General features: G+C 34.2%; 2 protein-coding genes across 3 annotated transcripts in view; one reads left to right on the plus strand and one right to left on the minus strand.

Moving 5' to 3' along the window:
• The window catches only part of LOC136028984 (serine/threonine-protein phosphatase 6 regulatory ankyrin repeat subunit A-like), a 155,783-nt gene that overhangs the window by 81,437 nt on the left and 46,836 nt on the right, over window positions 1–27,510 (minus strand). The window lies entirely within an intron of this gene.
• LOC136028982 (uncharacterized) lies at window positions 1,831–25,822 on the plus strand. Of its 2 annotated transcripts, XR_010617932.1 has the most exons (3): window positions 1,836–1,987; window positions 15,183–16,509; window positions 24,428–25,822. XR_010617932.1 is itself a non-coding variant. In XM_065706978.1 (2 exons), exons 1-2 carry the CDS (start codon window positions 1,929–1,931, stop codon window positions 25,704–25,706), a joined length of 1,338 nt encoding a protein of 445 aa, XP_065563050.1. In that variant the 5' UTR covers window positions 1,831–1,928; the 3' UTR covers window positions 25,707–25,822. The 2 variants fall into 2 exon arrangements, 1 of the variants encoding a protein (XP_065563050.1); XM_065706978.1 differs by lacking the exon at window positions 15,183–16,509 and having other exon boundaries at window positions 1,831–1,987.

The raw sequence follows: 27,510 nt of genomic DNA on the forward strand, positions 1-27,510 counted from the left end.
GTAGGGTGCACACTGAAACCAAAAATAAGCCGATACCAATTGTGAGACATGTAGGGGACTTGTACGGAAAGATTGGCTGTTAGCTCATAATCATTTTCGGCAGTGAGGGATTTGCAAATTTTGCTATTTGGTGTACCTATTATTTGTTTCCAGTGTATTTAATGGTAAGACCGAGTTGGTTCCAGTGGTAAGACATGTAGGGGACTTGTAGGTAATAATCGTCTGTTAAGCTACAATCATCTTAAGTGAAGAGGGGTTTGTAACTTTTGCTAGTTGATGTAGCCTACCCGTACTCACTGTAACCTAGAAATAAGTGTTTACGCAACGGGTACAAACGATAACGTAAAACAACGGGGTAGTTTCGTAATAATTAATAGAGTTTTATCTATGGTATTTTGATCCTGAAAAGTTACGGATAGCTTTATAATACCAACTAGATTATATAAGATATTGTTCCAAGTCTTGATCCGTCACAATGTCTACGATTGAAAAGGATAAAGTTGAACTGGCTACAAAGTCAACTTAGTCCCTTCTTTCGATATTTTTTTTGTTATTGTTGTTTTTTTCAACGCTGAGGAATAACCTTTGATCATGTGATTACTGATCGCGTCCTTCTTGAACATAATGTTTTAAAAGCTTCGATAGGCTGACAACTTCAGCGTTTAACCGATAGCAAAGAAACAAAACCAAAGTGTTGCTCTCGCAACACTTTATGCGGCGAAGCCGACAAAGGTTGCCGCGACACTTCACGTTGCTCAGGCAACGTAGTATTGGGACTAGAATTTAGTTTTACTGACGTTAAAAATTTGTCACTTTTATCAGTTGTCGTTCATTATTCTTTGAGCGTCCATTGCAACAGTAACAATTTGATTTATGCCACATGTAAGCTATAGAAGCTAACATCGCTTTACAAAACTGTTGTTGATTCATACTTCAATGTTTCTACCATCAAAAAAATATTATTAGTAATAGTTTTATCAACAGTTATGTTTCAACAAACTAAGAGAAATTTTTTTACTAGCAAAAGAATAACAAAACCAGCTACTAAAGATAGATAATAGAGCACTGGACTTTGCAGTGCCTATTGGCGGTGTTGATCTCATTCTTAAGATCCTTTAGTAAGGAAGTGCAATGGGAGATTGGGGTTCAGGAATCCTGTGTTTTTGCATACCCTTCTTGTTAACCTTCCCTGATTTCTCAAGGTACCCTTTTCAAGCTGGGTCGACTCTGGCTGACCTTACAGAGTCACGTCACTGACCCACATTCCAGACCAAATTAGTCCTGGCTTGACAGCCAGGATTCAAGCCCTTTCCTTTTGGATAAATAATTTCGAGTGTGATGTGCTAGCCACTCGGTTAGGACGATACTGGTACCTATAGACATACTGTTGACTTCAAGCAAAGATGATTTGATTTAAAGTATACTAAAATTCTAAAAATATATACCACTGTAAAGCGCACATACTAGAGATTTTATGAAGTGCTAATTTGTTTACAAACAGTTTTGCCGTCTAATCTTAATTGCTTCAATTTAAATGTCATCAAAAAACCACCAACTGACAACCAAAAACTGCTGACACATAGCAATTTTGTACAAAAGTTAAGAAAAACTTAGTATTCTGGTGACAGATAGCAGAGTAATAAGGTAGTGCCACAAAAAAAAATAGTAAACATCAGTTAAAACAGTTGGGACAGAGCAAACAGGCCTAAAAATCGAAATTAAATTTTAAATGCATCAGAACTCAAAAATGACGTTTTCTGCTTTTACGTAGCCCATAAAGTGTTATCTATCTCAAGATTCTTCGTATCAAGCATAAACTGGTACTTTTAAGGCGAGTCGTTCTCCGCTGGAGATAAAGAATTCTAGCAAAGAACCAGAAGACGACATATTACACAGTCAGTAGGAAACAAGATACCCAAGTAAACAACATGGGTGAATCGACCAAATGGTTGATAGGACTTTTGACTCTCATCTCATTTGGAAGCAGGTATTCAATATCGATTATTGAAAGTATATAAAAATATTCACTACAATTTATGTTCATAGGGCTCAAAGCGTTTAGTATAATTATACACAGTAACTTATTGAGACTGAATTTGTAATTTTATTGTCAAACACAGTTCAATCAGTTTTATTCTTATATTTCCACTAAATTATTGTGTCCATGGTTTATCAGTAATAGTTAATCTTCATAAGAAACAAAGTGACACTAAAAAGATCAGAAAATATTCCTGGGAGTTAAGAAATAATTATGTTAAATTCTACAAACTCTGCAGTATTGGATGTAGTTAAGAAAAATATATATATTCAGCCCAAAAACGTGATATATGTAGAAGCCCATTGCAGCTCCAAGGGAATTTTGAGGTTGCACTGTACGGGCAAATCTTTACATTCTTTATTCAACTTTATTTTGCCGAAATAATTCAGTTTTCCATCCAAGGAATGCATATGCACTAGGGATGTAACTAGGGGATAGAAGGTACCGCGATTTCAACCCACCTCCGAAGATTTTTTCTGTGTACAAATTCTTGATGTTTTCTTTTGAGGGGGTGGGGGTGGCTGTTCCCCTCCCAAAATTTTTATGGCGCCCTCCAGTCCTGTATTTTTCTCTTTGTTTTAGAACAAATTTGTCAATTTCGTCAATTATTCGCACCTTTGTCACATTGCCCCCCCCAAGATTGTGCTCATTTATTTTATAAAGAAATATTTAAATATGATTGTAGTTTCTGTTATGACAACCAGATAAAAATTCTTATGCCAAAATGTAAAAAATGTTCAAGATGGCTACTCTGTTGTATTTAGCGTAAAAGGTGTCCCTACATTTTTATGTCATTCCAAGTTGTTTCTACTTCTACTACTCTGTACCTTTTTACAAAACTCACCATATATCAATTAGATTTTTGACATTTTTGTGATTGATGTTGAAGTATCATATACAAGTTGAATCAAGATAAAGGCTTTAACAGAGTCAAATAGAGAAATAACCAAAATAGCCAAAATACATAATTAAATTACTACAAACATTTCTATTATTTATTACTATTTACAAAGTAAAAAAAAAATGCTTCTTACTAGTTTAAAACGTTGAACGGATAAAAGATTAAGGAAAATACACAATAAAAGGAATATCCCAGTATGCCTACCAAGAGAGTTAGTCATTAAATGCTAATAAGAAGATAAATCCTTTGAAGTTTCAAGGACAGTGAAAATGAATTTTTTATTTTTTGATTGGTTAATCAAAAAATTAAACAGCCATATATATCTTAAAAAAGGGAAAACAGTACATTCAATTTTTAAGGAGAAGAACCTCCAATTGCAGCAATGTAGATTTGATAGTAACGGGTCCTGAATAAATAGAGGAAAAAGAGAATACTAGTCAAACAATTATAAACACATGTAACAACATAGCTAAAGAGAGTTTAACTTTCCTTTGAAGGTATAGTTGTGTTTGAGAATCGACAGTTTGTTAGTGCTTGAATTTTTGTGAAACGAAAAGTGTCGTCAAATTTAGTTAATTAGTTTAGCTATTTCAGTTTTACGGTTCAATATGGCAATATTGACAAAAGTGCGTTTCTGCTCTGAAAACTTCATAATTTTGGAATCCCAGAAATCTTAGAAAATAGCAGCTTTCGGGTATGAATAGACCAAAGATAGGTCAAAGGAGGCGAGGACTATTTTTATTTTGATGTATTCGGTACTTTATGGTTCTCATTGCTAAATTATACTCAGCATTGACAAACATACGCTAGAATGCTGGCTGTATAGATATTAGATTTCTGTTCTTTTAGCTCACTTAGAAAATCATTGAAAGTTAAATTTCTGTGTCAATGCAATACTTTTTGGGCGATTATACCAATTTGAGCGTTAAAGAACACAAAATTTGAAAGCAAATCCTCAATTACTCGTAACAACAGAATGAAATATTTTTCTTTTTAAAGTAGTTTTCTATTTGTCTGTTACTATTGATTTGAAAGAAAAGAAACAATTTCTGTCCTTTAGAGTAGCTCAATTTGATTGTTACAAGGTCCTTGTTGAAATCCCAATTAAGAGCGGCCAAACTGATTTTGAAACGTTTTTGTACAACCAAGGGAAAGAAATCTATGCACATAAGATTTATTCCCAGAAGTGTCTATCATAAGCCAAGATTGGCTTATTTTGAACTTCAGAGTCAAATCTGAAAAAAAGCTCAATAAAACGCTATAATAAGATGGGTATGAAAAAAAAAGTGATTGATACATAAGCCAAAAAGTCAAGAAGATTAAGAACAATTATAACTAATAGAATTTATAAGTGAATTAAGCTTGTTAGTGAGACACAAAGACGTGTAAACAAACGAGACAGAATAAATAGGAAGGAAGTGGGTAACTAGAGGGATGGTTTATTAAACCTGTTTTCTGATAATATAGGAGTCAAATTTCTCAAGAAATTAAGGAAAAGAAGACTATAAAAGAATGTTCAAAATTTTTTTAAACAAACTTTGCACCAAGGGTGGTAAAAAGAAGGGCGAGAAGATTAGATTATTCAAAATGTCAATTATATAGGAGGAAACGTTTCTCTATTTCTGTCTGTGGAAAAGTTGATCGTGTAATAATAGGAACTTGAGTCGATGCAGAACGAGGGATGATGAGGTCTAAGAGGAAAATTTGACAAAGAAAAGGTGAATTTGTCCAGTGGCTAAGGAGGACAGCATGTGCAAAAGGTCAGGACATTTTCGTTCTCCTTTGCTCGAGGATGACCAAAATGGCTCTCTGAAGAACGAAGATATAAGAGACTTTGCTTTATCTGAAGACTGTTCATAGGCACCTTTTTTGACCGCCTCTATTCTGTCCAAATATTACTTAGGGATACAAGGATCCTAAGCAGAACAGGCGTACTCAAGGATTAGACGTCTAAATGAGAATAAAATTCTTAAACACATACCTTTTTGACATTTAAATTTTTAAGGAGCTCAGCGAGAAAGAACATGACATTTATACGTTTTAGAACATCATTAATTTAGATATCATTTTAAGTCACTTCAAATACTGATTTTAGACTACCAAATGATGTTTCAGGGACGATAAGGTGGGTGAATAGATGGGGAGGGGGTATAAAGAAATTTAATTGCTAAAATTGTAGGATTGAAAGAAGCGACTGTTATATCATTAGCAATAGCTTCACCCTAATTTTGTTCAAGGATATCCATCGGTTTCATGTAAAGTTCTTGTAACACATCTCTAAGAAAATTAGGTTACCAACAAATTTCTATCCATCAAAAAATTGACACCAAGGTAGTTTGCCATTTGCTGGAAATAAAATTGGAAATGGCTGGGCTCCTTGGGGTACACCATTACAAGTTCAGTTCATTACGTAGGGTTCAAGTATTTGGCTACTTGCGTTCAGTTGGATTAGAAAGACACAGTTATTCTAATCAAATAGGGGTCAACTTCGTGCTCGCGAATGTGGTCCACACATCACACGGTTATTTTACAAATGTAACCAACCGGTCTAGCTATTTTGAACCTCTTTGCTTTCACACTGTGAAGCGCATATGTAGCGATAGCGGGTATTGGAAACCGTACTACTCATACTAAAATTCTGTTTTTTTCGTAAATTAACATACCTTTACTTAGTTTTCTCATGAAGTCCTTTATAGTTTTCAGAGGAGCAGGACGGCTTTTTTTTACCTTTACCATTAGGTTTTAGATAAGATGATTTTTCATAAATTTACTAATTTTGACAACGGGTTTAGCCATTTGAATGTTATTATCTATATGTAAGTTAAAAAACGTACTTATCTCTGCTTTTCTCTTGAATATGCTTATAGTTTTGAACGAATGAAAGTATAGCTTTTCGTAGATATACTAATTTTGACTATTGGCTTAGCAATTTGTGTATTGCTAAGCTTTGAATATACAGGCATATGTACATCCAAGGCCGTATCTAGGGGGCCCGTTTCAAGGCCCAGGCCCTAGCCACCTCTGTATATTAAATATTTAATAAAATACACATACATCGTAGTTTTTTCACTCAAAATAAGCAAATCATAACAGATCCAGGAACACAAATCGGTTTCTGTTCGATCTTTCACACCGTAATTCTTGAAGGTGTCCCGTTTAACAGCAGCGTTTCCACTTCTACCGATTTTTCGGGAGATCTGCCGAATTTCTAATCAATCTCCTGACAAAGAAGAAGATACCGAATCTACCAAAAATCTCCAAGAAACTTAATCCCCAGAAAGTTTTACTTTGTGGTCATTCTTTTCCTGGCCAGTTTTTTTTTTCACTAGCTGTTTATTGTCCTCGTTTACCCCTTTCTTTGCGATTTTATTCTTATCATCATTAACCAGTGTAGTCTCAGAAACTATTTATGTTTATTGATAGTTGAACCTTAAAATATTTACTTGGGCCTAGCTTAGTTTTTTTTAAAATTTAAATCTTAGTATTTCAATGGGATTTAAGGTCTTATCAAGGGTTTTTTCCTAAGTTTAAGAAAAAATTTATAATATTTCAATCCTAATACTTTAGGACTCAGCAAAGCTATGAGGCTTAGAATACTCTTTTGTAAACATGGGTTAAAGTAACCTTGGGTTAAAGTTCATTACTGACACAAATGGATGTTATACTTCAGGGTGAAATTCCGATTCTAAATATATGTTTATTTCTTAGCACTGGGATTATATTAATCTCTTAATGAATGAAACACTTACAAGTGTATTTTTTTCTTAAATGCAAGATTTTGATTCACAAACCTAAAATTTCTCATAAATCTGGACTGAGAAAAGATATGAGACTTGAGTGGCAAGCTAAGTCTATTTATCAAGGTCTCACATTTGTAGCATAAGAATTTCAAAAAGGCAGTATCCACTGGAGGAGGAAGGAGTGGACGTTAACATTCCAAAATATAGATTTCCTAATAACCTCACTAATGAGGTAGCTAAGAAATAGACATATAGTCAGATCGTGAATTTTTGCTGAAAAAAAATAGAAATCCATTTGCATTAGAATTTGACCTCTACCTTAATGTCCAAATATAAAGCCTAACTTGAATTGTAGATAAGATAGGTCTACAGACTGTCACTCTTTTCTTCAAATTGATTTAACAGTTTTTCAAAATACTAAAAATTTCATATTATGTTTACAACTAAGGGTATATTATTTTTACATTAAAGTGAGGGGTAAAGTTAATTTCCAATGCAAATTAATGTTATAGTTAGGTTTGTGATGGAATTCTAATTCTAATGGTTCGTATTTCTTAGCTATCTCATAAATGGATTCATCAGAAAATTTATTCATAATAAACACTTTCCTGGGCATCATTAAGGCAGTGGATTAATTCCTGGGAGTTCCATACACCTAACTACTAATTTCAAACACAAGCAAAAGTGTCTAATCCGGAATTCGTAAATTTCTAATTTAGCTACTTTTTGCTACCTTAAAAGGGGTTAGTTTAGGATAATGAAACTTTGATTAATGAATCAAGGGTGAAAACTTTACTCTGGGATGGCATTGCCAAACTTACATGTTAACCCCCTTATGATTTCTAACTCTTAGAAATTTGCCTACTTGACACCGTGAACTACTGAAATTTTGGTAAAATTCTAGTTTGGCTACTTTTTGCTATGTTGAAAAGGGGTTAGCTTAAGAAAATGAAACTTTTGGAGATGGGTCTACAGACTAAAGCATGTTCAGGGAAGGTAAATAAAAAAAAAAACTAGTTTTTTTAACTGAAAGTAAGGAGCGACATTAAAACTTAAAACGAACAGAAATTACTCGTATATGAAATGGGTTGTCCCCTCCGCAGTCCCTCGCTCTTTACGCTAAAGTTTTTAATTGTTTTAAAAAGTAGAATTGTGGCAAAGAGTCAAACTAGTTTTTTTATTTAATTTCTGAACGTTTTTGAATTAATGAATGTTTGATTTTGGCTCTCCGCACATAAATTATTGAAATGAGAATAGTATATTAATTTTTTTTGGCTAAATGGCTTTCTCTTAGTTTTGATCAGACGATTTTGAGAAATAAGGGGTGGGGAAGGAGGCCTAGCTGCCCTCCAATTTTTCGGTTACTTAAAAAGGCTACTAGAACTTTTAATTTTCAACGAGCGTTTTTATTAGTAAAAAATATACGTAACTTAAGAATTAACTTACGTAACAAACTTTTATATTCTTATATTTTTATTATGTGTACGAGGGGGTTTGTACCCTCGTTAATACCTCGCTCTTTACACTAAATCGTAAGTTTTGTCCCAATTCTTTAAGAATGACCCCTGAATCAAAAAGGCCGTAGAATAAATAGTTGAAATTACTAAAAATATTTTAGCATAAAGAGCGAGGTATTTATATCCTCCTAAATACCTTGCTCTTTATGCTAAAGTATTTTTAGAACCCCTCATATGCGTAATAATCTCTGTTCGTTTTAAATTTCAATGCTATTCCTTACTTTCATTTGAAAAAACGTTTTCATGTTTATTATTTCATTGTTTTTTTTTTATAGTAAAGCTAGAAAATCCTGCGCCCTTTTTATTGAATTTTTCTTCCCCCATGACATATTCCTCAAAGGAAAGATCCTTGCATAAAACCCTCTCCCATCAACCCCACCCCCCAAACCAAAAAATCCCCCTGAAAACGTCTGTACACTTCCCAATAACCATTACTATATGTAAACACTGGTCAAAGTTTGTAACTTGCAGCCCCTCCCTCAGCGATTGTGGGGGAGTAAGTCATTCCCAAAGACATAGTTATTATGGTTTCGAACAAAATCGCTATCTCAAAATTTTAATCTGTTGACTTATGGAAAAAAAATAGCGTGGGAGGGGCCTATTTGCCCTCCAATTTTTTTATTACTTAAAAAGGGCACTTGAACTTTTCATTTCCGTAAGAATGAGCCCTCTTGCAACACTCTAAGACCACTTGGTCAATACGATGACCCCTGGGGAAAAGAAAAAAAACAACAAACAAACAAATAAACACGCACCCGTGATTTGTCTTCTGGCAAAAAAAATATGAAATTCCCCTTTTTTTAGATAGGAACTTGAAATTTTTGCTATAGAGTTCTCTGATATGCCGAATGCGATAGTGTGATTTTCGTTAAGATTTTATGTCTTTTAGGGGATGTTTCCCCCTTTTTTCGAAAATAGGGCAAATTTTCTCAGGCTCGTAACTTTTGATGACAAAGACTAAATTAATTGAAACTTATATATTTAGAATCAGCGTGAAAATTTGATTCTTTTGATGTATCTCTTAGCATCAAAATTTTGTTTTTTAGAGTTCCGTTTACTATTGAGCCGGGTCGCTCCTTACTACAGTTCTTTACCACGAACTGTTTGAAAAGAAAATAATTCGGTATTTCGGAGCTTCTGACATTATTACTCCTTTGCAGAAGTTAAACTCAAAATTGGAAAAGGATAATATTTTTTCTCTGGGCCCCTTCCACCTCTTAGTTCGTTTATTTTCCTGTTAGTTTTCACCTGTTTTCGCTTTATAGTTGTGTTATCTCTTAGCAGTTCTTTCGTTAGTTGAGTTATGGTTGTGGTATAAATGTTTTATCGCTCGGATTGTTGTGTTATTTTCAAATTATACTCCATAATAGAGAGGCTCCGAACACCCAACATTGTATATTAAGCTCTGAATTTGACGTTTTTTTCTAAAGTGACCAGATTCGTCCTGCGCCCTTTTCACTAAATTTTTTTCCCCAGGACATATTTCTCCAAGGAAAGATCCTCCCAAATAGCCCCCTCCCTCAACCCTACCCCCAAAACCAAAAAATCCCCCTGAAAACGTCTATACACTTCCCAATAACCATTATTATATGTAAACACTGGTTGAAGTTTGTAACTTGCAGCCCCTCTCCCAGGGACTGTGGGAGAGTAAGTCATCCCCAAATACATAGTTATTATGATTTTCGACTATGCTGAACAAAATGGCTATCTCAAAATTTTGATCCGTTCACTTTGGGAAAAAAAATGAGCGTGGGAGGGGGCCTAGATGCCCTCCAATTTTTTTGGTCACTTAAAAAGGGCACTAGAACTTTTCATTTCCGTTAGAATGAGTCCTCTTGCGACATTCTAGGACCACTTGGTCGATACGATGACCCCTGGAAAAAAAAAACAAAAAAAAAACAAATAAACACGCACCCGTGATTTGTCTTCTGGCAAAAAATGCAAAATTCCACATTTTTGTAGATAGGAGCTTGAAACTTCTACAGTAGGGTTCTCTGATACGCTGAATCTGATGGTGTCATTTTCGTTAAGATCCTACGACTTTTAGGGGGTCGACTTTTAAAGTCGCTACGACTTTAGCGACTTTTTCCCCCTATTTTCCTAAATAAGGCAAATTTTCTCAGGCTCGTAACTTTTGATGGGTAAGACTAAACTTGATGAAACTTATATATTTAAAATCAGCAAAATGCGATTCTTTTGATGTAGCTATTTATATCATAATTCAATTTTTTTGAGTTTTGGTTACTATTGAGCCGGATCGCTCCTTACTACAGTTCGTTACCACGAACTGTTTGATTTTGAAGTACCTACTTCCACTCAGTTGCTCTGTAGAACTAAAGGTAACGGATGGCTTGCAAAACATCTCTTGCCCCAGTCTTACGTGTTTGGTCGTATTTTCAGTGTTAGTCTGTCAGTTATAAATTGTAGAACTACATTAGCCAACATAGCATTCCTGTAGTTGGTAATTGTTTTCTGCTTTTTTGGTTTTTGCAACTGGTTCCAGGTCCCAACCTATACCAACACTTGAACTAAATTAAACAGATGACAATTTCACCAAAAAACTTTAACTGCCGCTCCTAGGTTATCGACTCATCTCTTTTAGGTTAAAGTGGTTACTAATAGAATGAACGAATGTTCTTTGACCTGTATCAGCACTGGAATTCTACAGGAAGGGGAGTATTACTGTGAGTGCTAAGTAACTGGGAGTGGACCTTGTTCTCCAAGACGTCTGACCAAAAATATACAGAGTTACACAAAACAGATGAAAAACAGCCTCCTAGTCACGCTTTTGTTTTATTTTTGCTAATCACACTGATTTGTAGGTATATCTTTGCGCATGAAAAAATTTAAGGACAAGTTGGGCAGACAACTGAACATGTTGCCACTCCATTTTGTATTATTGGAAAGCAAGAGTGCCAAAACTGCACTGACCACAATAACTTAGAATTTTTTCAGCATTCTAGCAGAGTCAAGGAATGGAAAACCCTCTTTTTATTGTTCCAGTATTGAGGACATAGTCTTAAGGGATTCCAGTTGCTTTAGACGTTACCATAAGGCTTCACCAACTGATAAACTATTCTAGAATAACTTCCCATTTCAAGAGATGGAACAGGAACTGTTGAAAAACCTTTCATGAGCCAATCTTGACTTCCAATTAGTGGAAATTATTAAAATCTAATAAGTTTTCACTTTGGTCTTTCTTTCTTAACCATACCTCTTTTATGTCTGTGGTAAGAAGGATTTACAAGAAGACTTGTCTGATTTGAATGAAGCATGTGAAATAAAAATAACAACAGGTCCACCTGTTGACACTGAGAAAGAGAAAAAAATACATAAACCAAAATATTTAAAAGAATGGGAGAACAACAAAGAATTTACTGGCTGGTTAAGAAAGAAATCTAATGAAGAATCGGCTTTGTGCTTGGCATGCCCAGTCAAATTTTCATATGAAGAAGGGAAGACAGTTTTGAGAAAACATTCCAAGCCAGAGAAACACAAGAACAACCTCAAAGCTTCAATTTCAGTTCCAAAGCCTATGACTCAGCTGCTGGGATTTGCATCAAATGATCGAGTACAAAATACAGAGGTAAAATTTGCAGCATTTATTATTGAAAGCAATTTACCATTTTTGCTGGTTGACCAGTTAGTCCCGTTCCTGAAAAATATGTAACATAAGAATGTTGCTGATAAAGTAAGATTGGATAAGCAGAAATTGACGAACATAGTCCACCAGGGCCTGTCGGTGTATTTCAAGGACATGCGATAGTTTTTCAAACGAGAATTCGGACACAGAATTAGATTTAATTGACCTTATGGAATGCCTCGACGGAACTGGAGAAATGCTGTTTTCAATACTGAGGAATTCTCTTCAAGGAAAGGGAATGACCGTTGATCCTGAAATTAGTTTGCAGTACCTCCCTCTCAAAAATATTTACCTCGGCTTAGATGTGGCAGAAAAAATTGCCAAGTTGACCATTGATGCGGATACTTGTGATCAGCCTGATGACAAAAATGAGAAGCTAGAAGCCGAGACTGAAAAAGTTTATTTATCAGCTCGCGAGTTTTATAAGCGAGCTATCGTTCAGATACAGAAAAGACGTTTCGACGGTTCAATTTTGACGGTGATATCTATTAGGTAGTTAGTTTTATTGAACCCAAAACGCGAAATCACTAGGTCCACCCACCTTTGGCCCAAATTTAAGCCACTGCTCATTACCAGGGTTGTCGAAGAGAGCCATTGACAAAGAGTGGCGTGAAAATTCCTATAGTGTCTACTCTTACTACTACAAGTAACAACTCTGTGCAGCACAAAGCCACCTAAGGCCAACACAGCTACGCTGGCTCCTCCTCCATCCTGTTTCATGTCAATGATGATGAAAGAGTGTCTGTGACAGTCTTGGATTACTGGAAATTGGCTTTGAGTGCGATGGGTCACTGTGGAAACAAACGGTGTCCAAACTTGGCAAAGTTTGAACAATTTTTGTTCTCCTTGCCATTTTCGAGCGTAGCTTCAGAAAGACTGTTCAGCCTACTCAAAAAAGCAAAGAGAGACGAAAAGAATCGTTTGGAAACTTTAACTCTGGCTTCCACAATTCAGACGAAACTTGGAATGAAAAGAGCCGGAGTTAAAGCAGACACACTGACGGTTGACCATCCACTCTGAAAGAGGCTAAAAAGAGTAGCTGTGTCTGCCAGCACAGCTGTGTTACTACATGATTAGAGTAGAATGGTCACATAAAAAGTCATACAATATAAACATATTATGAATCTAATGCGGCATATGTGTTTGAACGTTTTACTTATTTTTATACTTTTTTCAGTTATTTGAACGTGAGCTGCGACTTTGCGCTTTACATTTATCATTCGTGAATAACGGTTTGAGGATGGTGGTAAAAAAAGAAGTTTTTCCACTTAACTCAGACTCAATGTTCAAAGGCCTAGTGTCTGGAATTCATCCAGGTTCTGTGTCCCCGTCCTGAACTTAGCGGGCTGTCGCGTTGAGCCTGAAAGGGTGAGAAAAAGTAGTAGTCGATGAAGAAAATGTCTCAATTAAACGCCTTAGAGTCTGAATGAAATGTGATTGCACTTAGTTTCAAAATTAAATACATTTCATTATTTTTTCAAGGTTCTAGCTGCTTCTCTTTGTCATATTTGACAAAGTGGATCGACGAAATCTTGTTTTTCTTTCCAGAATTACAGCTGGTTCCAGTAGATGTGTAATCTGACTTTTAGAATAATGTACTTTATTCGAAAATTGTTCTAACACCACCAAACACAATATGAAATAGGAAACATTCTTACTGAAAATTCTACCGAATCATGAGAGCCATCTCCCAATTTTACAGATTGTTTGAAAAGAAAAGTGGAAACACTGTTTAACAAACGAGTACGTAGAGATGTTCTTCAATTTAAGATCGATAAAAATTGTTTTCTTGCTTATTTTATAAAATTTAGAATTTTACAATATATATAAAAAGGATTTTAAATTGAATATACAAAAAAATTGTGTATTTGTCAAGATTAAAACGAGCCCTAGTTTCATCTTAAATCCACTTTACACCTTTCTGTTATCATAATCCTTATTCTAGAGGACGAAAGCCGATGTAGGTTAGATTTGTGTGTGTGTGTTTATATATATATATATATATATATAAATATATATATATATATATATATATATATATATATATATATATATATATATATATATATATATATATATATATATATATATATATATATATATATATATATATATATATATGTATGTACAATGTATGGGGGATAAACCCCTTTCCTTTCATGATTTTAATTTCGTATATCATGTCCACCTTTCTACTAGAATGTTTGTATTCTTAGTTAACGCTGTCAAAACAAATGAACACGGTACCCATTTTTCAAGTTAGTTACCTAGTTGAGTTATGGACTGCATGCTAAAAAATACTTTTTAAATAATGTTGAATCCCCTAATAATATTGCATGGTGGTTTTTACTAAATTTTAAGTACTTCATTGTTCATGGATGAAGATACAATGCATATGTAAGTATGAATTATGTTATGCATGGTTTGATCATTCATGGTTTTCTGATTTACCAAAGTAAACGGTGATTTTAGTGTTACTGCATATAAGGAAGTTGGCAGATTTTTGCGGGGAGGGACCTATCTAACTAGAATCTGAAGCTTATAGTCCCACAAAATTAATTTTGAAGTCTTCAGTGTTGTTTTTTCTCCATATCTAGTTTATTCTCTCTCATTTTTATATGTTTAATTATTTTTGGGAGACGTACAATATTTAACATTTGAAGTAAAATATTTAAGTAGATTAAATTTCAATTCAATTCGTCTTATGTTGTGAAAAAGGTTTTTAAATCTAAGCGACATGTGTTATTATTATCTCGTTCCACTTTAGCACAAGGTCAACCCTATTATCTGTTACTCTTCATGGAGATGGCAAAATTCAATGATTAAAAAACCATATGGTCTTTATAGCTAAGTTTTGCCACCCAATCTAGTTTCCTTTAAATATTCCGGAGAAAAATTGTCTAAATAGCGTTGCCGGTTTAGCCATATCAAGATTGGCAAATTTATAAACGAATGAACTTAGCTATCATTTCTGATAGTGAAAATTTTTAGGTATATGTTTCAGGTATGATACCATAGCTGAGCTAATGACCTCATATGTGCTGAGCTTCTGAGCTAGTAAGTGCACGGCGGTAATGCGGGGCTAATTCTAAATACAGCCGGAAAAGCATTACTGATAACAAACTTAACGCCTCAATATCGGGTACCCCCCTCCCACTAACCTACAAAAGAAAACCACAGAAAATTGATAGCTTCTAAATTCAAGTTATAGGCTATAAACTAAGGGCAAATTTCTGTCTCCTAAGTAAACGCAAGCCCTTAACAGTCCCTTATGAAATATACTTTCGCCGTGATCTCCTTAAAAAGTAAACGAATGCAATTTTGTTACTAAAAATCCTTTTAGGTATTCATTTGGATCAGTTCTTTACGAGATATCTGTGGAAGAGTGTCCTGAGTTGATAAAATTAAATGAATTTCAACAAACAGGACTATTTACGGATATTATAATACAGTCAGCTGATGGTCAGGAATTCGAAGCTCATAAAGCTGTCCTAGCCGCCTTGTCTGACAAACTACGAGCCCTTATACTTATGGCAGAATATAACAAGCCATGTACATGTGAAAAAACCGTTCTAAAGGTTCCCGTTACCGGAGAACTGTTAAATAAAACATTGGACTTTGCTTATAGTGGCAAAATTACTACCGCTAACGATACCGTGAAGGTTCTATTAGAAACGGCTGATCAACTTGGTTTTGATAAGTTAACTGAAGTTCTTGTAGAAAATTTTCTGGGCCCTCGAGTAAGTGATGAAACTTTTGTGACGATGGTCTTAACAACCACAGCACGTCCAAGACTGCCAGATACTGAACAGAAGTTTATTGACCAAGTAACTTCCATTGATCGATTTGATGAACAAAGAGCAATTCAGCTAGCAAAAAAATTTGATTCCAAGCTTTTCAAAAAATATTTAGAACAAACAACTCTTGAACCTAATAAAGTTGTAAATACTATTGTTGAGTGGCTGAAAGAAGCACCAGATGATCCGAAAATGGACGCAGAAGATATTGCTGATGTTGTAAACAATATACCACTTGAAGGCATGAACTGTACTTCTTTAAAGAAACTTGCTGATGAACTTACGTTGAACACAGATGATAAGTTTTCAAAAGCCGCTAAAGATTTTTTAAAACAGGTTATACATCTATCCACAAACGGCGAGGGTGAATGCTATTCTGGATGCTCTGATTGTGATCGAAAATATGAATATGAAACAACCCTTAAGTATCAGCCAAATGAGCAGTGGAATTCTACGATTATCCAGCCTAACCAGATCCAGGGAAAAGAATATCAGCTAGGAACCTTTCGAGTGGGTGCCAACCAGTTTATTGTTGCTTTGCAACTTCCAGACTACAATTTTAAGCAAAGAGTAGGAGTAAGTGGTTTAATGCTACAAAGGCTTCCCACCTACGGTCCAAAAAGCAGTAGAATTGAAGCAACAGAATACGACTGTGAAATAAAGATAACAGAGACAGGGCCTGAAAAAGATTGCCCGTTAAGGAACAGGTTTAGATATAAGTTTGACCAGCAAACGGATCTGTATAAATGGTTGACAACCATGGACACTTTCAAAGAACATGAAATATCTGTCAAAATGAATGAAGTTTGAGCATTTACCAAGATTTAGTTTTTATCAAGGAGTTTTGAAATCTGAGATGTATGCTATCGCACTGTAAGTCTGTTGATTTAATAAACCATTTCTTTGAAACTTCAAAACTTTACCCCACTTAAGGAACAACTCACCTTAGAACCTCTAAGGTAAATATAAGCTCTAAATGAAATAGTAGAAAAATAATATTAATAAATAGCAATTACAACAATACTATTACTTACGGTGATTTTACTTAGATTATTTCGCAAAAAGAAGTTAGCTCTTGATTGTCTAGTTTCCTGTAGCAAAATAGAACTTACAAAATAGTTTAAAAAAACCTTTTATTGAAGTATTTTGTACTTTTTCTGTATTTAAAAAAACCGAAAACTTTTACGACTAAACAATCAATCGTTTTCTATTGAATTTTTTTTGTGTTGGTCGCAAGAACGATTATTTAACATTTCTAAGTGTATTTGGATATAAAAGTTGTTTTTAGAAATCACCTTTAAATATTTTCATGCATGAGTCCTTTCATGCATCACTCTAACGGTTCATGCTTTATCCTAACGAATCTTGCTAATAAAAGCTGCATACTGAGACCACGCCTTTCTCTCCTTCAGATATTCGCTAGGTTCTACATGAAACGCAGCCTTTAGTTATTCAAAGTTTCTTTAAATATTTGGCTAAATATTCTTAAGCCTGTAAAGTATGGTTTGGTTAGATGGAGGTTGATTTCTTTTTTTTGGGGGGGGGGGGTGAATTATATGTGGTTTGATATGCATGTCGGTTGAGTTGCATGAGTTAAACAGTATTCTTGAGGATAGAATTCCTAACTAACTGACCCGTTAATTGAATATAACGAAAATGTAAATAATGTGACTGGAAGGGACTGTCAATTATTTGTGTTAAAGAGTATCTAATTTCAGTCAACGTTTTCGCATTCTGACCAATGGTCTGTGTCGCGTAGGTACCAATCTCCTGATTTGATGCCTTCGGCTTGTAGTGCAAGTCGTGGTTGGTGACAAATCATCCGAAGCTTCCCGTGCTTTCTCCCAGATTCCTCCAGGTACCCATTCAGAGCTGGGTCGACTCTGGCTGAGCTTACAGGGTCACACCATTTTGAGAGAGAGAAAACATTTATTATTAAACCAAAACAGTAGCAGCCACCCTGAGAAGTATAAACTTGTCCGAGGGAGTGGCAAAAATGAATTAGAAAATAATAAAGGACAAAGAAAAAAATATTTATAAAACCAATAGTTTCAAAAACCTTTCAAAAAACAAATTCAACAATACTAATAAAATCATACCCACTGAGGCCAGAGAACATTGCTGAATTATTTATTTACATTGGCCCCCATTCCTAACCAAATAACCACTGACACCAGTACTCGAACCCCTGACCTCGGAGTTTCAAGTCTGGACTGGACTGCTTGAATTTCAGTCAGCGTGAAAAAAATAACAGACCCTTGGGGGGGGGGTTACACCTAAGACCTTCGAAAGAGTAGCAAAAAGTAGAGCTGAGAGAAAGAGTCAAACTTTGGCGTAAAGAGTGGGGCGCTGAGGAGGGAACAGCCCCTTTCATATACGGAGTAATTTCTCTTCGTTTTAAGTTTTAATTTCGCTTCTTACTTGCAGTTTAAAAAAATTATTTTTTTTATTTAATCTCAAATAAATTCAATCGGACCAACCTAGAGCATTAAGGTGAACTAAAATTCCAAACGATGATTTCGAAAATCCTATATAAGAAAAATCAATCTGACCAGAATGGGTATACTTTGCCTTCATACAACTCAAGGAAAGGCTAAAAAGATTTCTGGAATTAACTTGTATACGGAATAACAACGTATTCCGTAATGTATACGGAGACTAATACGGAATAACAACAGTGACTTTGATTTTAATTAACGAACAATAACAAGCTTTGGTGGTGTTTATTTCAGTTACTAGGGTTTACTAAATGGAGGTGGTGAAGATTAACGCATGATGGAGGATCTCATATTTAAGGTAATCTGAAAAGCTTTTAGTGTGATTTGCTTAGTGTGTGATGTGATTTGCTTCTGCTTATGATCTGCGAAATCACTGAAACGTGTGATTTTGTGACAAACCTGCAGCTGTAGCTTAAACTTAAATTAAACTGTTACTTAAACTGAACCTTGTTTTAGCTGCAACTTAAACTGAAATGTTGTTAGATTTGTTCGCTTCGCCCATCCATTCGCTGAAACAGATTTATGATATTATTGAAACTTTTTCTCAGGAATTAACCAAAACTTTCTTAAAAAATTACATTTTACTGAAATGCAACTTAAACTGAAATGTGTTAGATTTGTTAGTTTAGTTTTGTTAGGAATTAACCTAAACTTTCTTAAAAAATAAAGTTCTATTTATTTTTCCAACGTGCAAAGCAGATTTCAACATGGGTAAAGATTAATATCAGCTATCGAATAATATTAACATTGTTGTCTTGCGTTGAAATGTTGGGACCGTAATACAGAACTTCCAGTAGGAGCATAAATCTTATCACTAATGTTATTATAAATGTTATGTTACTTCTTGAAATTTACCTCTTAGAAATTTCAATGCGCATTTTTCTAAGCCAGGTTTATCAGACCCTTCATATCAGTTGAGTAAAGATTACATTTAAAAAAAATAGTTTTACTTTTTTTTACCTTTTTTGGCCAAAAATATTGATTTGCAAAAGATGAACTTAATTTCCAAAGGCTAAGTTTCCAAAAGATGAACTTAATTTTCTAAGGATATGTTTGAAATGAAGCAGAAAATCTGCGTGTAATTATATCCTATTAGTATATTAACTATCCTATCTTATTAGCTAATTAGTTAAATTAACTAATAAGGGAAATAAAAAATACTGTGGACCAAATAGTATAAGAATTTGATAGGTTCGAAACTCGAGTGCATCTCTGAAAAAAAAGAGCACCCAACGTTACCTAAGAAAGTCATAAAGCTGTTTACAGCTAATAAAGATATTACTTGTGTTAATTCTTCGTCTCTGTTTTACTTTTGTTTTATATTGTACAAAAATCAAAGAACAACTATTTTGACAAGGGCAAGTAGGTATATTGCTATACATATTTTGAGTAAACTATGTTCTATGTGCTTATCTGGCCATATTTTAATGATCTTGATAAATCAAAATTAGTAAAAATACACTAAAGCTAGGATCTGCCTGCTTTCCAAAAGTTTCTTAGATCCAATAAAAGTAGATCATTGAAACAATAACATTACTAAGCTAAAATTATGCGTATTTTGATTTTTTTTTTTCGTAGTTCTGCAGGTAAGAGCTGCACTGTCAGTGGCAGTACTAGTTTTCGACCCATAGTAGGCCCGATGTTAAGATATATTTTCCCTGGGCATGTTGACGATTTATTCCGCTACGAAATTGGAAGTCGCTTGGTTTCATCCCGGCTTTATTTATTCGTCAAAAGTAAAACTAAGGCGATCCGAAGCCGAAGAGCTTGCATATCCGCTCTTACCAGTTTTTCTTACACTTTTTTATATACCTCAAGAACCCACTCACTACAGAATTGGCATACCACTGTTTTGTTGTTTTAAACCGTTATTTTAAGTTTGTATGACAGATTAGTAGACAAGAGGCATGGTAGGGTAGCCTTGTACACCAATGCTCGCAATCATTTGGCTTACGATCAATATTTTTGTGGATTCTCAATGTGTCTTACAAACTAAAATAATAAAAGTGAAATTAAGATGTAAAAATGAACAAAATTAACAGGAGACAAAATTAGTTTTAGTTAAGCTATTTTGAAACAAATTAGAAAACAATTCTTTTTTCAACGTAAGCCTTTCATTCAACCCGTTTAAAAATAGCTAGCCAATTATAAGCGAAATTTAGGCCTGTCAGATAGAAGAATTGTTTTGTTTTTAGTCACCCAATCGTTTAATTACTTAGTAAATTGCTTCAAATAATTTCTGAGACCACACTGGCTAATTATGACAAAACGAAAAAAACAGTAAAGAAGAGAGAAATGAGGATAATACAAGCAAGTGAAAAACGTAGACTATAATGCAAATATTTCGGTAAACTGCTTGAACGTGCTCAGCACACGATAATAAAATAAAAACTACTAATAAAAGTCTTAGAATAATATAAGAAATCAAACTTTAAAATAAACATAAGAACTAAAACATGACGACCAACCAGTTTTTTACTGGCTCACATTATCCTCGTTTCTCTCTTCTTTACTGTTTTTTTTTTGTTTTGTCAATTGCTTCCAAAAAGTTAGACTTTAGAAAATAAATGGACGCTTGGTTTGCAGGAAATTGCATAAACAGAGCATTACAAATAAAGACAAAATTAGGAATTTTTTCCCGTTTTCGCAGAATAAAAAAATAATTTTTTTTTTACTTCATCGTTTGTGCGATGGAGAGGTGATGTGGTTTTTACAAATTTTTGTATTTAGGAATAGTTATACTAGAGAAAATTCGAGAATATAGTTTCTGGAAAAAGAAAAAGCTACGAAAAAAAGAAACGAAATGAAATTCCAAGTGAAATGCATTAAGAAGCATAAATAATTGTCGACTCTTATTAAAAAATAGACTAGAGTTTAAATTGTTTTTTTTTTAATTCGAGAATAAAGGGGAGCTGTAAATAAACAAAGAGAATATGTAAATTAAAAAATGGAGAAGCAAATGAATAAAGGGGAAGGAATAAATGAATAATGGGGAGACAAAAATAAATAAAGGGGAGATGTATATGTGTGATAAAAGAGATGATAAAAAAGAAGACGTAAAAGAGAAACAGAAAACTAAGAAGAAACGTTAAAATCCAGGAGACTTTTTAATCAGCTTGGAGTTTATTTGTGTAAGACCTTGGGACGCCGATCTAAGCGAAATTTGAAGAGAAATAGGGCCAAAATAGTGCCAATAAAATTTTTTCCGTATTGCTTGAAACTTGTAATCGTAAATTAATAAGCCGACTGGATCTTAATCTATGAGAAGATAGATTGGGGAATTGGCCTTTTCAGGCCCCGCTGGACTGAGCCCAAAAATATGGATTAAAAAAGGACCAAAAATTTGTTTTTTTGATCCTCTTGAAACTTTGTCAAGGAGAAATTCTTGGGTCAATGGAAACCCAACGTGCAAGAAAGTAACAGTTAATATTAACAAAAATTGTAAAGGCTAGAGTGTCGTTTACACTTTGCTGAGAGCGATTCGCATTTCGAACAGTCTGTTTTTTAATGACAACGGCAAAAAAAGAAAATAACATGCTTTTAGGGGGCCACTAAAAGACCACTCAAGGTCACTAAAAAACTATACTCATGTACATACGGAATAATAAAGTTCATTCGCTAATATTGAATTGAGATGATGAATCTTTTCGTGAATTGAGAAAAGATGAAAACTACTTTCGCCATTTTTGCATCAGCTCACTAAGGTCTATATAACCCTTATTGCCGCAATTAAGACAGGGCGTAACGTGAAATCTATGTACGTCTTAGAAATGATTATTCTTTAATAGACTTCAAAGCAGTAGCACGCTATAGTTGATCATCATACAGGGGTGGATCCAGAGGAGTGTTTTAGGGGCTCGTGCCCTCCTATAACGATGAAGACTGTCTTAGTTATAGAAGTAAAAGAGCGAAATGATATCATTGGGGAGCCCAGTTTTGTTACTGCTCCTCCTAAACACTAACTCTGTATCCTCACCTGTGATCACACACCACTTGGGAGCACCAATGATGGATAGTAGAGCTAGTCACTGAGCTTCTTTATTTATCATTCACTTTTGCAGAAGCTTTCACAGTAACAAACAAATAATGATTTGCAAACAAATAAACAAATAAATAGTATTTGTTTAAAATAAACAGTAACAAAATAAACAGTAACAAACAAACAAATGACTTATCAGTGTGTTTAATTTATTTGACATTGTTTTAAAGAAAAAAAAAATGTTGTTTTAAGGTGTTGATTAATTTTGTGTCTCTTTCAAATACGATTTTAAAGAAAAGGTAATTTATAGATAAATCGTACCACATTTTAGCACCCATGATGGATGGTAGACCTAGTTTATGAGCTGGTTTATATATCACTTCTGCACAAGTTTTCACAATAATTAGCAAATAATTCATTAAGTGTTTTTAATTTCAGCTTAACCTTGTTTTAAAGGAAAGGATGTTGTTTTAAGTTCTTGATTAATCTTTTGTCTCTTTCAAATGCAATTTTAAAGAAAAAGCCATTTATAGACAAATCGTTTTTTTTTCTAGTTTTCCTTTCACGGGAAGGTTAAATGCTTACTGAACGCATTTATTATTCGCTTGTGTTTTATGGCAAACATCTAAGCTAGAGACTCAAAAGTGAAAATAAATAACCAAATCCCACTTACAAGATTTGCTGTTTCTAACCAAGTATAATAACGCGTTTCTTCAACCCTCTGTTGGGACAATTATACCGGAAATTATTGCGCTTATTCTACGGTGGCACGACCAAACTATACAACAGCATTTGTTATTTAAATTGCTTGGTATTGAACGACATCTAATTTCCTGCTGTGTCCCAGTATGTCTAACGTACTATATACGTTTGCATTGCAACTCATGAAATAACTATAATAACAGTTATGCTTATAGGCTTACTTTCTTTCTTAATTAAAACTGAGTTGCTTTATTACTGTTTCAAAGCTCCCCCTTCCCACAGAGGCGCCATTTGGGCCAAATCTTGGGGTGGGCATGGGGCATTTGACAGAACTTGAGACTTTTATTTTGAATCTAACCTACTTTCAAAGTTTACAACGATCAATAGCAAATAGCGTAATTACCCCAAGGGTCGTCAGGTAATTACGCTCTTTGGCTAGTAGGCGTGCTGTTAGTTCAAATCATTTGAACAGAATGGATTATGTTGAACATAATGGATAATTATGGCCGGAAAAGGGCCTTTTGTGGTGGAGGCTTGGGCCCCCTGGAAAACCTGGGGTGGGCATTTGCCCACCCCTGACCCCCCCCAAATGGCGCCTCTGCCTCCCCACTAAAGTCAAATTTGCATTTGCAACCGCACATAATTTTTTTTTTGAATTACGTTGCAGAAAGAGATTTGTTTGGTAATAGGTAGAAGCTTTTTGAATCATTTTACATTACAACTAATTTAGTACAATTCCTAAAATTAATGGGCTATTTATCCGGGGATCGTAAAAAAGAGAAAATCATAGATCGATGGAAATTGTAAATTTTGACGTATATTTTGTTAAACGTATAGTTGAATCACTGCACATTTAATGGGGGAGGTACATAATTTAAAATAAAAATCAGTCAAATTATATAGCAATTATAGTAAATATTGTAAGGAATTTCGAGGGTTTTATGGATGGATTGGCAAAACCCTCCGGCCTTCCTCATTTATTAAGTTGAAAGTAATTTATCAAAAACTATTATTAGAAGATCCCAAGTTTAAATCTCATGTTTTAGCTCTTATTTAAGCAACTGATTTTTTTTTTTACTACATCACAGAGTCGTTTTCCGCCAGTGAATGCCATAAAACAAAAATTTTACCACGAATCGGTCCTTATTGCCATCTAAACTTTTATTTATCAGAGGGGATTAGTTATCAGAGTAATTACTGATCACTAAAGTTTTAAGACCCCTTCGCACCTCCAATCGGAATTAAATAATTGATTTTCTTGAGAGTTTTATTAGATAGATCTATTTAAATTTGTTTTTATTACTTAGAAACAAAATTAAAGGAGGTCATTGGGGGGAGGGGTTCCTTCCCTAGGATTAGTGAGGGACTCAGAAGTTTTAAAAGAACAAAAAAGGGACAATCAAAAGACATTCCTTACGCATCACCCCAAATTATTTACTAACGACGATGATTGTACGAATAAAGAACTTCCGTTATGGATTTTGTATTTAAAATTATATCTTAAAAATAACTGAGGTCTTCCTTCTAATTAAAATTATTTTTTCGTCAAGCCTTACTGCATAAAATTTTAACTGACAAAAAAAATATTTATACTTGTTTTTTTTTATTTAAGGTATGCTGATGGAATCAATTATGAGTTGACTGTCATAAAATGTCCTGAACTGCAAAAACTCAACGAATTTCAGAAGAATTCCCTTTTAACTGACATTGTGGTAGAATCTCAAGATGGCCAAAAATTTGAAGCTCATAAGGTGATCTTAGCAGCTCAATCTGAGAAATTAAGAGACTTGATTCTCGTTGCGGAAGCTCTTAAGCCGTGTACTTGTGAGAAGACTGAAATCAAACTCCCAGTTGAAGGCAAAGACCTCAATGACACTCTTGAGTTCGTTTATAGCGGTAAAATTCGTGTTGAAAACGACACAGTGCAACCGTTGTTGGAAGTTGCAGACAAGCTTGGTCTTGACGAGCTGACTGAAACAATCATTGACAATTTCCTTAGTCCATTGGTTACTGACACTACTCTTGTCACTATGATTACCACTACTACTCCCCGTCCAACAAGGCCCACGAGACCACCTCATGTTGAGCAAGGTATTCTTGATAATGTCAAGGCAATTGAAGAAATCAGCGAAGAAAGAGCTGCTGATATTATTAAGAAGTTCGACCCACAGCTTATGGAGAAATATCTTGACCAAACCGATTTGGAACCCAATAAACTGGCAGAACCAATTGCCAAATGGATCAAAGACAAGAAGGAAGATGATAGAGATGAGCCTGAGGCTATTGCCGAAGTGCTTGAAAAGGTACCATTTGATCAAATGAACTGTACAGCTTTGAAAAAGATAGCTGATGAGCTGCTCAATTCTACAGAAACAGAACTGGCAGAAACCTCGAGAGTGTTCTTTGCCAAGATCATGGAGCTTTCCACAAACGGTGAAGGAGCCTGCTACACGGGTTGCGCAGACTGTGAACGTTCATACGCTTACAAAGCCACTTTAGATTATAAGGCTGGCACATCGTGGAATACAACTATCTTGCTTCCTCACCAGGTACCAGGAAAGGAGTTTTTGCTAGGAAGATTTAGAGCTGGCACAGCTGCTTTTATTGCCTCTTTGCAAATGAGAGATAGGCAGGAAGCTCCGTATATAAGTATGAGCGGCTTGATGCTTCAGTTTATCCCACCATCAAATGGCAAAATAGCCAAACGTGATGAAAAACGTGAATTTGATATCGAGATATCAATCGCCAGAAATGGAGCAGAAAGGGACTGCCCCCTCAGAAACCGCTTTAGATACAGATTTGATTCGAATACAAATATATATAAGTGGTTCAGTCGTCTTGACCCATACCAAGACTACACTATTACAATATTGCTGAATGATGTTGCATAAGTTGTTGCATGATTATGGTTCTAGTTCTGAGCAGCTTCAAAAGACAGCTACAGCTAACATACACATTCATATAGAGTTTTTGTCATTTTTCTCGTTATTAAAGTGCATTAAAAGGTTTCAGCTCTATTACCTATTGTGTCAGAGGAGGTCTGGAGAAATAGAGGGAGAGAGAGATAGAGAAAGATAGAGGGGAGAGGAAGAGTTGAAAAGGAAAAAACCTAAGCACAAACAATAACTACTAGTCTAAGAATATGTTTATATTTAAAAGAGAGAGAGAAAAAATGAAAAAAACAGATAGAGAGAGGGAAGTAATCAAGCAAAATAACTGAACAGAAAAAAATTAGTGAAAAAAACGCCTACATAATATAGTACTGATAAAGCAACTTAAGTTTATTTTCACAGAAGAAAAAAGTTCGTATATATATATATATATATATATATATATATATATATATATATATATATATATATATATATATATATATATATATATATATATATATATATATATATATATATATATATATATATATATATATATATATATATATATATATATAATGAAAAAAGAAATCACCAATGCAACAGCACAAACACAGAAATAAACATGCACCATAATAATAAAAAAAAACAAAAAAAAATATATAAACAAAAAAGAAAGACAGAAGGAGAGAGGAGGACTGTTTTCCTACTTTAGCAATTAATATACAGCAGTACTTGAATGAAGCCTTAACCCTACTTATCCATCTAGTTACATAGGTCAAACAGCATAGCCATACACAATCAACCATAAAGAATAATCCATGGACAGCCAGTCGTGTCGTAAGTAAGTAAAAGTCGTCATTTACCAAATATTAAAAACAATAAAAAAGACAAATAATTCAGAGGCGACAACCCAACACAAGGGCTCATCAGATATATATATATATATATATATATATATATATATATATATATATATATATATATATATATATATATATATATATATAAAGCTGAATCGATAGACATGGATTGCTTAAAATATTATTGCTTAAAGCTGAAACGAAAGATATGGAGTTATTTCTAGATTTTAATGCTTTTTCAATACTTTCTTTGTGTTGCTGTAATCTTGTTCCTAAATCTTGGTGGGTTCAACCAGTGTAATAATTTCCAAAACTACATGGTATTTGATACACCCCTCTTACACGAGAAACTGGGGTTTTATCCTTACCACAAATGAGAAGATTCATTATACTTAAATTACTTGTGAATACAACATATAAATTGTTTTTTAAACAAACTTTTTTTCCGTTTACTGATGTATTATTATTTAAGTTTCGTTTGATTTCGATTGCCTCACGGACTCGATAGATAGGGAGTTATTTCTAGATTTTAATGCTTTTTCAATACTTCCTCCACAGGTTAAAAATAGGTGTGGTAATATCTCTTGTGGATAGAGTACTTAATATTTGTTCAGAGCCGTATATTAAAAAAGAATTAAATTTTATTACAGACATACTTTTTGACAACGGGTACCAATTTCTTTCATAAATACTGTAATTGCTCAAAGATTAAAGACGCATTCTTCTAAAGCCTTAAATCCCACACCAGAAAACGATTCGAATAATCCCACAAGCACGATTTACCTACCTTATATTCCAAAAATTATTTCAAAACTGAAAAAAATTTGTTCAAAAAACAATTTACGTGTTGTATTCACGAGTAATTTAAGTATAATGAATCTTCTCAATTGTGATAAGGATAAAACCCCAGTTTGTCGTATAAGAGGGATGTATCAAATACCATGTAGTTTTGGAAATTA

This window comes from Artemia franciscana, chromosome 7 (genome assembly GCF_032884065.1).
Source record: "Artemia franciscana chromosome 7, ASM3288406v1, whole genome shotgun sequence".
NCBI classification, from domain to species: Eukaryota; Metazoa; Arthropoda; class Branchiopoda; order Anostraca; family Artemiidae; genus Artemia; species Artemia franciscana.

Coding starts and splice junctions, on each gene's coding strand:
- LOC136028982 (XM_065706978.1), top strand. CDS start 1,929: ATGGGTGAATCGACCAAATGGTTGATAGGACTTTTGACTCTCATCTCA. Junction 1,988..24,427: donor CTCATCTCATTTGGAAGCAG/GTATTCAATATC, acceptor TTTTTATTTAAG/GTATGCTGATGGAATCAATT.